Consider the following 15,180-nt stretch of genomic DNA (forward strand, 5'->3'; position numbering starts at 1 on the left):
CCCCCCCCCCCCCCCAACCTCCCCCCGCCATCGCAATTATAATTAATAAGCGGGGGAGGAATTAAGTTTTTTCAGTAACGCTTTTAAAACTTCCCGTGATAATTTTAGCACAGTAGCGTCGAGCACCTTGCGTTTCTTTTACTATTTTTTACACGTTTTATTAATCGTATGATTATACTTTCATGCCGGCTCTTTCAAATAAAGTACATACATTTAATTTATATATATATATATATATATATATATATATATAGATAATTTGAGGAGAGGCTGGATCAACCATTTCCCAATATCTCGTTTACTCATTATCACCAGTTCCTTGTCTAATATTTATTGTTACTTCTCAATTATCACTGCCTACCCTTCAAAGGGCACTTGTCTTTATTTTTATTTTTCTTTTTTTTTCCTTTTTTTCTTTTAGTCGATTGTTTCGCATCCCTGCGACTCCATTTCAGTCGCATCGTCCCATTAAAATATCAGTTAACTAATCCTTTATAGCATTTTAAAGCATACTGTGTATATTTACTATATCTGTAATTGTAACAGACATGCAAAAATTAACCCAAGGAGTATGAGTTATATATATATATATATATATATATATATATATATTAAAAAAAAAAAATATATATATATACTCCATAAGAAAAAATATAGTTAAGATATGTTTTATACGCTGCATGTTGATTGTAGATGAGTATGCGTTATCATCGTATAAAGCTCTCATACAGAATCTATAAATTCTTGTAAAATAAGTGATGTTCGATGCGTTTATATTTATGATGAAGAGGAACAGATTGAAAATATAATTTACCATAAGTCTTTAGTCTTATTTTTTGTTTATAATTTCAATGTTTTTTTTCCGTTGCTTATTATATATATATATATATATATATATAATTAAACCAATTTAATGATGGTCAGAAATTTTAACGTATTGTGGACCAGTCCATCGATAACCCTGTATAAAACTTCTTTCTTTTCATTGAGCCGCTGTTCAATAATTTTTTGAAAATTCTAATGTTAATAAATTACAGAAGTAGAAAAAAAAATATTCTGAACGAATATAATTGAAAAATGAAAGGAAATTGGAGAATGATGCAATTGATAAATGAATAAGAAGTTACTAGTTTGACGAATTTAATAATCCAGTTGAATGATATTGGTGTCTTCATAAAGTAGCGCGAACGGTTGTTATACTGTGAATTAGAGATCGAACGAGCAAGTGTTTGGCTGTGCAATAGATTAGAAGAAAAAAAAATGGTACAGACGCTATGAGAGACAAAATCGGCTTTGGTATTTTTTTCTGTGCCCCTTTGTTTAAAAATATATGTCTTCTAGAAGAATATTAATCCCACAAAGACTATCGAATTATATATACTGAATATGTATTTTGGATATAAATGAAGCTTAAACAATCGATTGATTTGTATGTAAGAAAAAATAATATTTCAACGATATTTTAGTGGAATAAACAATGGCTTGTATAAATAATTATAATGTGAAATTGAAAGGAATTTACCGAAAGGAGAAATTAACTTTCATTTAAAAATCGTTCTCTAATTGCTTGTAAAAGAAATATCTTTCTTCCTCTACGTTCGAGTATTATTCGTTTAAGCTACATTCATATCCCCATAATTGTTGTCTAAAATGTCAAGTACAAAAATAAGAAGAGAGGCGAATTAATAGGTACAATAAAAACTACAAGAATAGTGCAAAATAAAATGTGGCCTATTCCCAGGTCAACGAGTGTCGATCACGTAACTCTTCACAAGTGTAATCCAACGTACGGAAGCAAGATCAGAAAAAAATTCTTCAAGCCGATTAACATTTCACTGCTTCGGTAAGCTGCAGTCTACCATGTATATATTTTCATTAATGTATGTACAATAAAATATATTCGAGATAATATCGTATAATTTTTCATAATTCAGAAACAAAAAGCATAATTGCAATCCTTGTAAGGGCTGGTAATGCTCGAATTGTCAAATCCTTGGATAAATTTGTAACCACCTGCTCGAAGTTATATATCGATTGTGATTATCTTATTTAACAATCTACAACGATTTATCAATCGTTTAACAATTCCCTAAACAAATCCTACGAATTTTTGTTCTAATCGATAGAAAAATCTTGAAATCAAACGACAATATAGTGTTGTTTATACAAAAATTTTCCAACCATTCATTTACGGCATAATGTCAATAATACCGCACATGTATTACCACGAATTTACATTATCATGTCTTAATAGAATGTAAACGAATGAAACTTTATTATTTTCATTAATAATCGTTTAAGGTAAGTTTATATATATATATATATATATATATATATATATACGTCACGCACACACCCACACACACCCACACACACCCACACACCCACACACACACACACACACACACACATTATAATTATTAATAAATGACCAAGACAATCGACAATAATAATTTAATCTATATTTTTATATCAAATTATGATTATAATATCCATTTTACAATTCATCTCTTTCTCAATTTTCCTACAAATAAATTTTCCATATTGTATTGCAAATAACGATGGCTATAAATACATTTAGTTTCTGTCGCGTACGAGCCTATTGTTAAGATGCTTAGTCAGGGCAGTTGTATAAAATTGCATGACTAATACGTACTTTTTAAAATTATACTAATAAAACGCTACACAGTTATATTAAGTAACTTCTCAATGATCGTTATAAAAAAAAGTAGATCAATCACATAGTAAAGAGAAGTACTAAAAAAAAAATTGAATATGTGTTATAAATGTTGCTTGTACATTTTAAAATGGGATATGAAAAGGCCAGTGGGGAAACGTTAGACTATGCAATATATTCTAATTTTATACTTTTTAATCTGAAATTAGCAAATTTTGATATTATACTTTACTGTATTGTGCATTATTTAGCTTCGCATAAACATTATATCGCGAGCGTTAGATTTTATTTGACTGCAAATTTTACCTTTATGTAATACTCCATCGAGTATTGCAAATGTAGAATGCAAACAAGTACTGAAATATATTTTATACGACAGTGCAATTTAAAGCGACGTACTTTTTTTTTTTCTTCATTCATTTCAAAAACAAAACGTATTTAATTTAATTTTTGAAGCTTAAAATTTGACGTGTAATGACTATAATAAAACGTCGATGATAGAGCATTCGAAAATTACATGTCACGCTTACCTACGATTATGGTTATGAATTTATGAATATAACCATACAAAAGAATATATATATATATATATATATATATATATATATATTGAATAATTTATTAGATATTTATATATTTTATTGTAAAACTTTGAACAAAATATTCTAACTATGCATTCGTAAACAAAAAAAAAAAAAAAAAAGAAGAAAAAAAAGTAACGGGCCAATGACAACAATATTAAGATTTTTTTTTGTTTCTTTTGTTTCTTTTTTGTTTTTACGCAAATTCATAATGCAAAATACGTATACTTATACTATAAATACATAAATAAATGTACATTTGCCTTTATGACATATTGTTTATCGAATCGAATCGAATTTTCCCAATCTCCTTGCGAATTATTTTCAATTATTTTCGATTAATTCCAATTCATTTAATTCCAATTATTTTCAATGGCAGGAAATTAATAGAAATATGATGAATGTTAGGGGACGTTAGCCATGCGTACGTATCTCTACATAATTACATGGTTGTTGGATAAGACGCTACCTTATTAGCATTAATTTTCAACTATTTGTTTATATTTAGTAGACGTATAACCGTATCCAATGCGTAGATTATTCATAATATTTTTCAGCTTTGACTTTCGGGTCTCGAAATAGAAGAAAATAACTTTTTAATTCACACCTCGTCGTTTTACGATGCCTCTAATGCATTTAACGACAAAGTAAGCATTTAATGTTCGTTTTGTCAGTGAATTTTTCGTAAAACTTTGTTTTTGTTTTTTATTTTAATTTTTTAATTTTTTTTTTTAAATATACTCTTCCAATCGCTATCGCATGAAAAGAACACAACTATTTATTGTTCGTCCTTGATTTTGAAAATGCATTAATGAATTTTTTTGCAAGGAAAAGTACAATTTAATCCTAATTGTCTTATCTAATTTTGCTTATAAGATCTTGAAGCTCGTTAGCTGTTAATGCTGCATAAAGAAAACAATATTTTGAAATTTTATTCACGCACTTTTCATGTGTTTACCAAACAAAGTATTCAATAACAAAATTAACTTACAATAAAATTGTTACTACCATCTACGTTGTAATAGTAAAACTGAACCTGCTAATTTATGACCATACGACATATACGTCAAAATGAATCGACACTCTACATACAAACATAATGGATAAAAAGAGTAAAAATATGTTTTTAAAAACTCGTTGTTTTATTTGGTTAAGTATTGTCAAGCATTAATATGGCCGTCGTCCATTAACTTTACAATACCTGGTAATTAATAATAACTGATTTGCTGCCCAATGCGATTAACGATTGAGCAAAATATGGCCAAATACTGATTATGCCCCGACCAATGGTATATATGGGCCGCCTCCATATTAATAGATTAATGAAATTTATGTAGAAAATCATAAGCAACGGTGATACGATATTATTTCATTGCAATAAATTTAACTTTCCATTTTTAAATGATACTTTCGAGCCTCTATCGCGCGATCGTTACGAAGCACTTTTTCACTTACGGTCGTATCATCTATAGAACATAAATTACCGACAACAAGCGACGCGGAATAATTAATAAACGATCGAGTGAAGATTTTCGTTAAAAAAAAAAATACTTTATTACCACACGAGCGAGCAGGCGATACAGGTTAAATTAAATAGTAAATAAATTTTCAATATAGCACAGTCATATTAATAATATATGACTTCGTTATCATTTACAATTACAATAATAAAATTCTTTAGTCGTCCCCCCCCCCTCCCAATGCTATTCCAAGTCTAATTTGGAGCGCTAATATTTTTTAAAATAAAACACCTCAATACACACACGCATATCAAACAGTGTATTAAACTTGATGTTAAATTTATAGAGTATGTTTTCCAGTTTAATAGTACAATTCGCGTGTTCATATGAATTCATAACTTTTAATTAAAGAAACTGAGAAAAGTAAATTACGTTCGAAAGGCTATGATCGCATATATATATGTATATATATATATATATATATATATATACACATATCGTATTGCAAATAAACGAGAAAAAAAAATATATAACATTCAGCGTCGTTTGTTTTAGCGCTCGATTGGCATCACTAATTACTGGCACTGTAGATTTGATTTTACAAGTTAAAAGCTTCAAAATGCAATTTCACGGCTCAAGAAAAATAATGAGTACAGCGTAGTAGACTAGTAATCGTCACTCCTGCCGAAAGTTATTCTCAAGCGAAAAATGAATATTCCGTTTCTAATGAATTCCGAGCATTTATTCATTTATCTATTTATATGTATTGGACTTGTAAGGAGGCTCAGTACGGGTAGAGTGAAATCTAGGAATACAATTATTCTATCGAGTGCTCGATAATGTGAATTAATTCCTACTAACTAATGGCTTGCAATTCGTTTATCAGGATGTTTGCGCGATGACATCGTCGAGCGCTTTTATTACACGTCCGAGAGCAGTGCGGAGCAGCCGATGCACTACGAGACCGACGTGCAAGTGGAATTACTAATAATCGGGCGCAAGGTCTCGTGGATGGAGGCAAGGATGCTCTGCCCGTTGTACAGCGACCAGTCTTCGAAAGCTTCGTCCATCGACCTCGAGGCCCTACTCGCGAATCCAGCAAGGATGAAATACTTGGCGAAAAGACGCGGCAAAACGCGCAACAACACCCTGGCTGTTATAACCGACGAGGACCAAGCGAACTGGCTCGCGCGAATGCTATCCGAATCCAATTATCGTACGTCATTTATTCATTAATTGTTTTGTTAATTAAGGAGGGATGCGCATTTATTGAGTGGCATCGCGGCTAAGCCTTAGGCCCCTAAATCTCTCTCTCTCTCTCTCTCTCTCTCTCTCTCTCTCTCTCTCTTTCAATCGCTTTTCAATCGTTTCGGATCTTAAGGTTACGACGGTCTCTGGATTGGCGGTTATCGGAAAAACAAGACCAACGGCTGGAGCTGGATAAGCGATGGCAAATCGAAGGCCAGCCGAGTCCCGAAGAAGATCCTCTTCGAAAGCTATCCGTCGTGGTACCACGTGTCCTCCAAGATCAGCTCGCAGCAGAATTGCTTACTCTTCAATAGGATCGGCCACGACATACCCGTTTTCATACCGGAAAATTGCCAGCTGCGCCGGCCCTTCATTTGCCTGCGAGACGGTAAAGCAATAACATAATTTATTTTATTTACTCGATATGCCCGCGGCCCTATTTCAATATATATATATATATATATATATATATATATATATAATTAAATCTCATCACACAGCTGCTTTCTCTTCTGTTAAATAGTCGTTTGTGGTGTCGCTGATGCTACTGTGACTGCCACTGCCAATCTGATTAAATTCTAAATACCGATTATACTCGAAAGAAAGTAATCGATCGATCGATCTATCATCAAAGACTCTATCGATCAACGTGATTATCTTATTTTACCGGTGAACCCAATGAACATTGAAACTTTTATTATATTCCTATCCGAATGCGAAGTCGAGCGGTCCTTTGACCAATCCGAGACATTACTGCCAATATTCATAGAGATCCAAGATTTCTAAGATAAAAATGAAGGACTGTAAATTAGGATCGCGAATGGGATGTCAAAAGCACTGTAAAGTAATAATAACAAACGCATCGATGCAATCGACGCCCATCCCCATGACATTACAAACGACAATCCAATAATGGACGTTGTAATGATCTTTCGCGGGCACTTTCAGACGCAACGTACGATCAATCGCTAATACGGCAATGTTTATTTTCATCATTTTTCAGTGAAGCGCAAATTGGCGGACAAAATTTCAGAAAGCTCGAGTATCACCGTCGATGGCTATCGTTACACCCTGTACAGCGTTGTGGACGATAATGAGGTTCATTATGTCAATACGGGCACGCAAAGGCTCAATGGCGGCGGTATCACGTGGAAGGATGCTAATATCGAATGCAAAAGGCGAGGAAAGGAGTTGGCGATGATTTTCTCCAACGATGCCGCAACTGCGATCGCGGACATGATGCTCAAAAATCGACCATGTATGCCAACTACCAAAAATATTCGCCCACGCAACCGATAGCCGAGTATTCGAGCATTTTTGTATCTCGTTCCAAAGAAAATTAAACGCAATCCCCCAAATACGGCAGATATCGACGATAATTAATCTCGTGCTTTTGCCGGTTTTCATATCTATTTTCATGACTATCGCTAACCATCGGCTCGATAGATTGTTGTTTTTCTTTTCTTTGTTTGTTTGTTTGTTTGTTTGTTTGTTTTTTGTTTTTGTTTTGTTTTTTTGTTTTTGTTTTGTTTATATATATAGAAGACGGACCTTACGTGAAATTATTGATTATTTATAATTCAACGTTAAAATTGATTTTCATTAAAAGTTAAATCGAGTATTGGAGATAATCGTCTAATGAGTGATTTGTTGTTGTTTTCTTTTTCCTTTAAATTCAATAAGTGTTTAATTTGATAAGTGACGGTTTATTATATTGACTGTAACTCGGCAGATTTAAAATTTTTTTTTTTTTTTTTTTTTTTTTTTTTTTTTTTATCCATTATATCTGTTGTAGAATCTTCATTCTCGCGTCGGTTATCGCCACTACGTAATTGCAATAAAAATGTAGTGAATTTTTGCAAAATACTTAATAGAGACCTTTAATTTCATCAATTATTTCGATGAACCGAATAATGACTAAGTTAACCAAGTGACGCTGCCTGCGCCTGAATCAGATGGTTAATCAGTCAACCGAAGAGCATCAATTATCTATTCGTTTTTTGTAATTGCAAGTAGCGGATATTATTTGGTATAAAAGAACGTCGACAATACGTTTAAAGATTTTAGCGTAGAAAGATAATGAATGAATTGCAATTTTCCTCGAATAATTCTGCAGAGTTATTTAAAAATATTGCATTATAATAATTATGCTGCAAATAATAAAATTCTATGCAGCGCTGAAACAAGCACGGCAAGAAAAAAAAAAAAAAACTTATGCTACTAAAATTTTATCAAAATATATTTATTGTATCGATTAATTTCAGTCTTCTTATCATTATGAAACGAATCAAAAATTGTTTATGTGATTTCCATACGCTGAAAACAAAATCTCTACTGACGAATTGTCATGGCAATCAGAAACCCGCTCGAATGAGAAAATTTTCACATTCGAAATGATAATTTTTATTAAAAGCCCAAAACTCGTGTAATCATAATAGATTTCCAAAATGGGGACTTAAATGCAAATCCATGAAAGTTAATTGACACTCTGATTTGAAATAGGACAATGATTAATTGAAAGTCTGAATAATAAGAGGCTGCGCGTTGACGTAACTGGATATATTGCTTAGATAACAACAATAATAAAAACTAAAACTTTTTTAAATGTAAGAAAGTATGCTCCGTTATATTTTATAGACTTACAATCCATTATTGAAAATGTATTGATTTCCTGCGCGACTAAATCACAATAGTTACTCGAAAATCATTCGTAAGCAGCGAGATAAAAAGAAATTCTTTTCATTAAATTATCTAACGAGCCGAGATAAATTATTTAATAATACATTAATACGGAATCCTTTCATCGTGCTTATTAAAACTCTGCTTTATCGATAAATCGTAATTTGTTTATGCAAATTTCTCGATAACCTTCCGGATACCCTTAACGCATTAATCGTACTGCACATTATATCCAGTAATTTCGAACGCGTAATTTCGTAATACTTGCTACGTAAGTGCTGATTTTTTCCAATTCAATTACATCATGTCGCTCATTACTAAAACGAATAACTTTGCTTTTACCCGATAAATTTAAAGAGAAAAAAAAGAAATTTTTGTTCTCGTTTTTTTTTTCTTTTTTCTTTTTTTTTCGCCTTAAACTACGTTCATTCTTGATCCTATTGGTTTTCTAGATTATGTAATCACATATTTTCACACAATTTGTCCATGTTCCATTTTTATTACTATATTACGTATTTATTACTTTTTCGTGTATAATCATTTTTCTTCAATAAAGTTTGCAGTTATTATTTATCATTATTTCGTTTCAATCAATTTTATGGCAGATTTATGAGTAATATATTTATGCAGCAGTTACTATAATCATCGGGACACGCTGATCTTATTAAATTATAGTTTTATCTGCATCATCTGTTTAATAGTCACATTCAATTATTAGTCCTCGTGTAATCGACCATAATCGTACGAAAAATTGGAAAATAATTTCAAAATAATCAAATCGGTATTTATAAATCAGGCAGGCTTGATTAATAAATGCAAATAAGCCTCGTATAAATGCTAATATTAATGCATTAGAAGCGAAGGATTTCGACAATATTATATATTTAGCTTAACGACAGCGCACACTAATATTTACAAAAAATTTGCGAAAATATTGATTGTGAAGAAAAAAAGCGTATGTTTTACTTGAAGAAAATCCTGAACGCGAGAAGGTATGGAAGATTTAACTGTACTTTTCCCAAAATTCCAAAACTCTTCGACTTAATTAAATTATTAAGCGAGAAAAAATTTTGCAAAAAAAAAAAAAAAAAAAAAACCTTTGCTTAATAACTGAAATATAACATTACTATTATTTTGAAATAGCAATGGAGAATGTATGGTTGGGCGGTTGGAGCTTAGATGGCGGGGATTGGATTTGGGTACCAACAGGCTCGAGCTTATCAAAGGTGAAATCAAGATCGAGTCAATATCCACCATGGCTCGAGGGTCATCCAATAGTCAATTCGCAGTCAGTTCATTATCAGAGATCGAGTCGTTGTCTGATTCTGGATCGGCATCTCTGTCCCGAACAAGTCGCCCCAGTTTTTCTTGATCTCGATTGCGAGAAGGAGAGGCCCTTCGTATGCCAAGATGGCAAAATCAAGGACTGCCCAATGTGCGACATAGGTCAGGCGATATTGCGCATGTCCCCCTTTTCATTTTGTATTTCAATTTTGAGCAATTTGAGCAATTTGAGCAATTTGAGCAATTTGAGCAATTTTACAATGCAAATGCTTACTTAATACGCTGTGTCTGGTATTTGAAAATTGCTCACTTTAACGTAATATTCCAAGGAAATGAAATTCTCATGCCAGACATTTATATACACAGATAAACTAGATTTTTTATAACAATATAATTTATGCCAATAGCAGGATTTCAATTTAAAAATAATGATAATTACAATAAAATTATTCGTCACTAGTATTTGAAAATTCTAATATTTTATTCGTAATGAATAATTTAATATTTTAATAAAAATAGTTTTGATTTTACGTAAAATTTTAATATAAAATGTGTATAAAAGTGTATATTTACATTCTAGCTCACTTTTTTTTTTCTTTTTTTTTTTAATGTATTCGAAAAATCTTCATCTGCCTCATAGCAAATTAAAGCGAAAAAGTTGTTCGTTATATTTTTGGATTTAATAAAATTTGTTTGTTCTCTCGTTTTTTGTGGCATACGAACCTAAAATTAGTAAGTTTTTTCATAGAGTTACAGATAATAATTTTTCGAAAAATTAATAAAATTAAGGGATCCGTAGAGCCGACAATATTCTTAAAATCATTCTAATCAATTTAAAGGAAAATCTATTGAGTGCATATCATCGTATAAAGTCATAAATTTAAAAAAAAAAATCTTTTCAAAAGTAAAATTTTTGTCTTTTAGGAGGTCAAAGAAGTGTTGAATGGCACAGTTTTCATTAATACTTTTTCCCCTTCTTTTTCTTATTATAATAAAACTATTGCTTAAACTATGATATTTATATTGGAAATTAATTAACTTGACAATGTTGAAGTGATAATGTTAAAAGTATTTAAAATAACTTACAAAATTGATGCGACTCATCGAATTATTATTTATTAATCTTCGTTGGCATTTATTCTCTACATACATAATTCCCATAGTTATTTATTCTAAAATTAAATGTAATTTTATTAATATTGATTTTCATCTAAGTGCTATTAAAAAAATTAATATTGCTCTTATCACAAAGAAAATTTTAATCTGAATAACACATCATTGTTCAATAGCTACCTTAATGAGTTTTGTATATTTCATTGCGCCTATAAAATATTTTACTTACATATTTTTATGTTTATTATTAAGTGGATATTACATAACATAGAGTAATTAAGGATAACAGTAACTAAAAGTATTATTTGCAGTTTTGATTAAAATATTTTAATTTCAATAACAGCGTAAAAAGAAAAATATATATATATATATATATATATATATATATAAGTATGTATATATTATTTATCGAGTGGTATGTAAATGGATTTTAAAACTGATTCTCATTATAGATTTTAATAATGCACAACACGAACAAATGTCAAGAAATTCTGGAAGAAGAAGTGCAATTAATAACGAAGAATTTGAATTTTCCGAAGAGGACATGACATACGAGGATGCCGAAAATTACTGCACTAATCGGGACGGTCAAATAGCTAATATTCTGAATTCTAAAATATTGTCAACCTGTCTGGAAAAAATGTCCGAACTAGGTACGTCCGTGGTATTCAATCACTGTCCTTTATTGCAATTCCTACCATCTCGACGTAAATTATATTATTTAATCGATGCACTCAAGCATATTCGAGTAATAATTGAAGAAACTCTTACCACTGAATGAGAAATAGTCTTTCTGAGATTACTATATATATATATATATATATATAAATATATATATATATATTATCGATAATTATAGGTTTGCTACAACAAATAAAAGAAATTATAAGAAAGCACGAAATGCTTTGGTTTTAATTAAGATTTAATTCTAGACGTGTTGCTGATAATACATAAGAATTACATGAATTATTTAATTTAATTTTTTTCTTTTTTAATTTTGCATATTTATATATATATATATATAATTTACCTACAATTTTTAATGAAAATATATTTAATAATAAAAAGTTAGTTAAATGATAACAATGTTAACAATTTCTTTATAATTTAAGCAAAATGGTGACATCCAAAATAAATGTATTGGTTAAAAAAATTAAAATAAAAAAAAAATCCACTCGTACCTTTCTCGCTAAACGAGAAAATATTCTCTTCAGTGAAATATTTTTCTTAGACATTTGAAGTTTCGTATTATCACGAAGACATTCCGAGCTTCATATATTCAATTAGAATTTTTTTAATGAATACACCCGAAAGTGCTCGTATATTTCGAAATTTCGAAATTTTTTTTTCAAGAGATATATACTTTTTATAGAGCCTGAAAGATAAGTATTGCCTTTTTCGAAAACTATAAGTTAAAATAATTTTTTTAATCGTTGTTTACATTTTTCCCATAATTTGCCATAATTTAACAAATGGCGAAGAATAATACGAAGTTTAATCTTAATGATCAATGGGCTTCCAGAGGATCTTTAACGTTGGCCTCCAGCATTATTAACGAAAGACTAACAAAATTGCGATAACCGAATTAGGATCATTTGGAATGAAGAAAAATTGTTTAATAAAGCCATCGATTTTTCAGCTATAAGCCATGTATGGGTCGGTGGACGGACGGTGAAGATGGACAACGAGTGGTACTGGGTGGATAGTAACGGGAATGAACTGTCGGCAAAAGAAATCGGTGTCGGAGGAGACACGTGGTGCTTCGGCGATCAGAACGGCCATTTGCCCAAGGCCGAGCCCAACAGCTGTCTCAACCTCGACTACGAATCCCGTGGCTATCCCCTCTTCTACGGTCTGCCCTGCAACTCCTCCCAGATCGTTCTCTGCAGAATGCCCTTCAACAGGAGCCAGAATCAAGTGACGGAAGTACGGCCCGACGAGGTCGACACGCGGATAATCGGCAGCTTACACGACCCGGTCAACAAATACGCCAACAAAGCTCTAAACACCATCAAGGAAATATCCCTCATTGGTACCGACACTGTCTCCAACATCATAAAGCCGAATAACGAGAGGAAGAAGAAAGGCAAGAGCCCGGAGGCCGATTCGAGCGCGACGACGCACCCGGCCAACCCGGAACCGACCAAGGAAACGAACAAAAATCACAAGGACAATAACGAGGCCGATGGAAAGCCGAGGGAGACACAAACCGAGACGACCGCCGCATCTGGGGCCACTACCGACACCGCGAATCCGATGTCGGTTACCACCGAGTCCGGGGACACGACGGTCGCCCCGACGGCAGCTCCCGAGGCCGTAACCACGATGAAGTCCGCCGAGACCGAGGCTGCGGTGTCGACGACCACCGAGTCGAGCAGCAAGTAGTCCGGGCCTCGATGACTCGGCAGGCCGTTTAGACGCTTACGGGATTGGGACGCTAAGCTTCCACGGCCTCCTCTTTAATCCTTAATTCAAGGAATAGGAACAGCTTTGTAATCGTTATGGCTAGAGATTGCCATTTCTCCTGTCTTTTTAATGCTCTGGACGTAGCGGCCAAGTGTTGCTATAGAACGAACCGATGTTCCCGAGCCGCGTCAATGATTATTCTCTCGTGCTTTAGTACAATCTCTCGACCTGTAATCTTTTAACTGAACAGCCACGTTACCAAAGTCAAGCGTCACAATGTCCAAAGCTTTTCAATCACAATGCGAGAAAATTGGCAAAATTCTAGTTACGCAAGCACCGCTATATACCTTAACAGCTTATTCATAATAATAATAATAATAATAATGATAATAATGATAATAATGATAATGATAATAATAATAATGATAATGATGATAATAATAATTATAATAATAAATTGTACATATATTGCTAATTGGGAACGGATGGATAATATACTTATTATATTTAAAATGCATGATTAATTATTTCGACTTTTGTACTTCAGTTATCGATAATACTCGGGAAATTTGCAAATATCGAATGCAAAAGACTTCATTCTTCTTCCAATTAATTGTGTCTGCGTGCGCGCATTTGCGTATACGGACTCGCACGCACGAAAACACGCACACGATTATTTCGCTCTCGCATACTTATTACTTACTATAGTTCATCTAATTGTTATTCTCTTGTAGTTAATATAAAAGAAAAGAAAAAAAAGAAGAAAAGGTATTGTCCATCTTCAATTTAAAATTAACGCAACATCGACTGAGGCATAATGTGCAAAAAATTAAATCTAATATATAAACGTATGATGTATATACAATGATAAACGTGCAGAAATATTAAAAGAAAGATTAATAAAAATAATAGATATATCATTCATCTAAGCAATTATAAAGATATATAATAATATATTTGTTGAAGTTATCAAACATTCTTTTAGATAATGGAAATTGTTTATTTAAACCCTGACAACCCTCTCCTACCCCCCCCCCCCCCCCCCCCTTTCACGAAATCCTAAGTAAATTATAAGTAATATATAGTGCTTACATTTAAATAAAAAATTTCTTTCTATTTACATATCATTCAATTGTATAACCATTTTATGATCAATTTCTGTTTCGGAATTATTCTTTCTATATCTAATCTTGACAGGATTTTTAATTATTTTCTACACTTCATTACCTGAACTATTACTTCGAAATATTAAATAATATATACCAAATGATATAGATAATGATATTGAAAATGATTTTACCTAGAATGGCATCTATATGAAATACTACGTATATTAATAAAATCAAAAAAAATTTAAAGGAAACGATGAGTTACACACACACAGAGAGAGAGAGAGAGAGAGAGAGAGAGAGTTAGAGACAGGTAAAACAATAATTTAATATACGTATTAAATATTGCGTATTATTAAATAAAAATTTTTAATCAACATCATTCGTTTATCAATTTATGACTTTTGGTGTTTTTGAAATAATATTAAATTAAACAAATGATAATTTTAATAAACGCATGTGTTATTCAATTTTTAAATATTATCACGTAATAACATAAAAGTTATTGTTTTAAGTAATATCAACTCCGTGCAGCTATCTTTTTTAAAATAGAGTTAAGCTTTAAAGCGTTTACTGGTCGAGATAACAAATACAAAACACGGTCAGTTGAAAAAGGATTGATT

The 15,180-nt window shown here is 31.8% G+C and overlaps 1 protein-coding gene across 1 annotated transcript; it reads left to right on the top strand.

Annotated features, from left to right (window-relative positions):
- The first annotated feature begins 5,352 nt into the window (after nucleotides 1–5,352).
- On the top strand, nucleotides 5,353–13,815 carry LOC105369040 (uncharacterized). Its single transcript, XM_011508285.1, has 7 exons — nucleotides 5,353–5,511; nucleotides 5,605–5,934; nucleotides 6,100–6,354; nucleotides 6,970–7,224; nucleotides 9,789–10,091; nucleotides 11,495–11,695; nucleotides 12,682–13,815. The coding sequence occupies exons 1-7, from the start codon at nucleotides 5,427–5,429 to the stop codon at nucleotides 13,425–13,427; spliced, it is 2,175 nt and encodes a 724-aa protein (XP_011506587.1). The 5' UTR covers nucleotides 5,353–5,426; the 3' UTR covers nucleotides 13,428–13,815.
- The last annotated feature ends 1,365 nt before the right edge of the window (nucleotides 13,816–15,180 follow it).

Source organism: Ceratosolen solmsi, unplaced genomic scaffold (assembly GCF_000503995.2).
Source record: "Ceratosolen solmsi marchali unplaced genomic scaffold, CerSol_1.0 scaffold10, whole genome shotgun sequence".
NCBI lineage: Eukaryota > Metazoa > Arthropoda > Insecta > Hymenoptera > Agaonidae > Ceratosolen > Ceratosolen solmsi.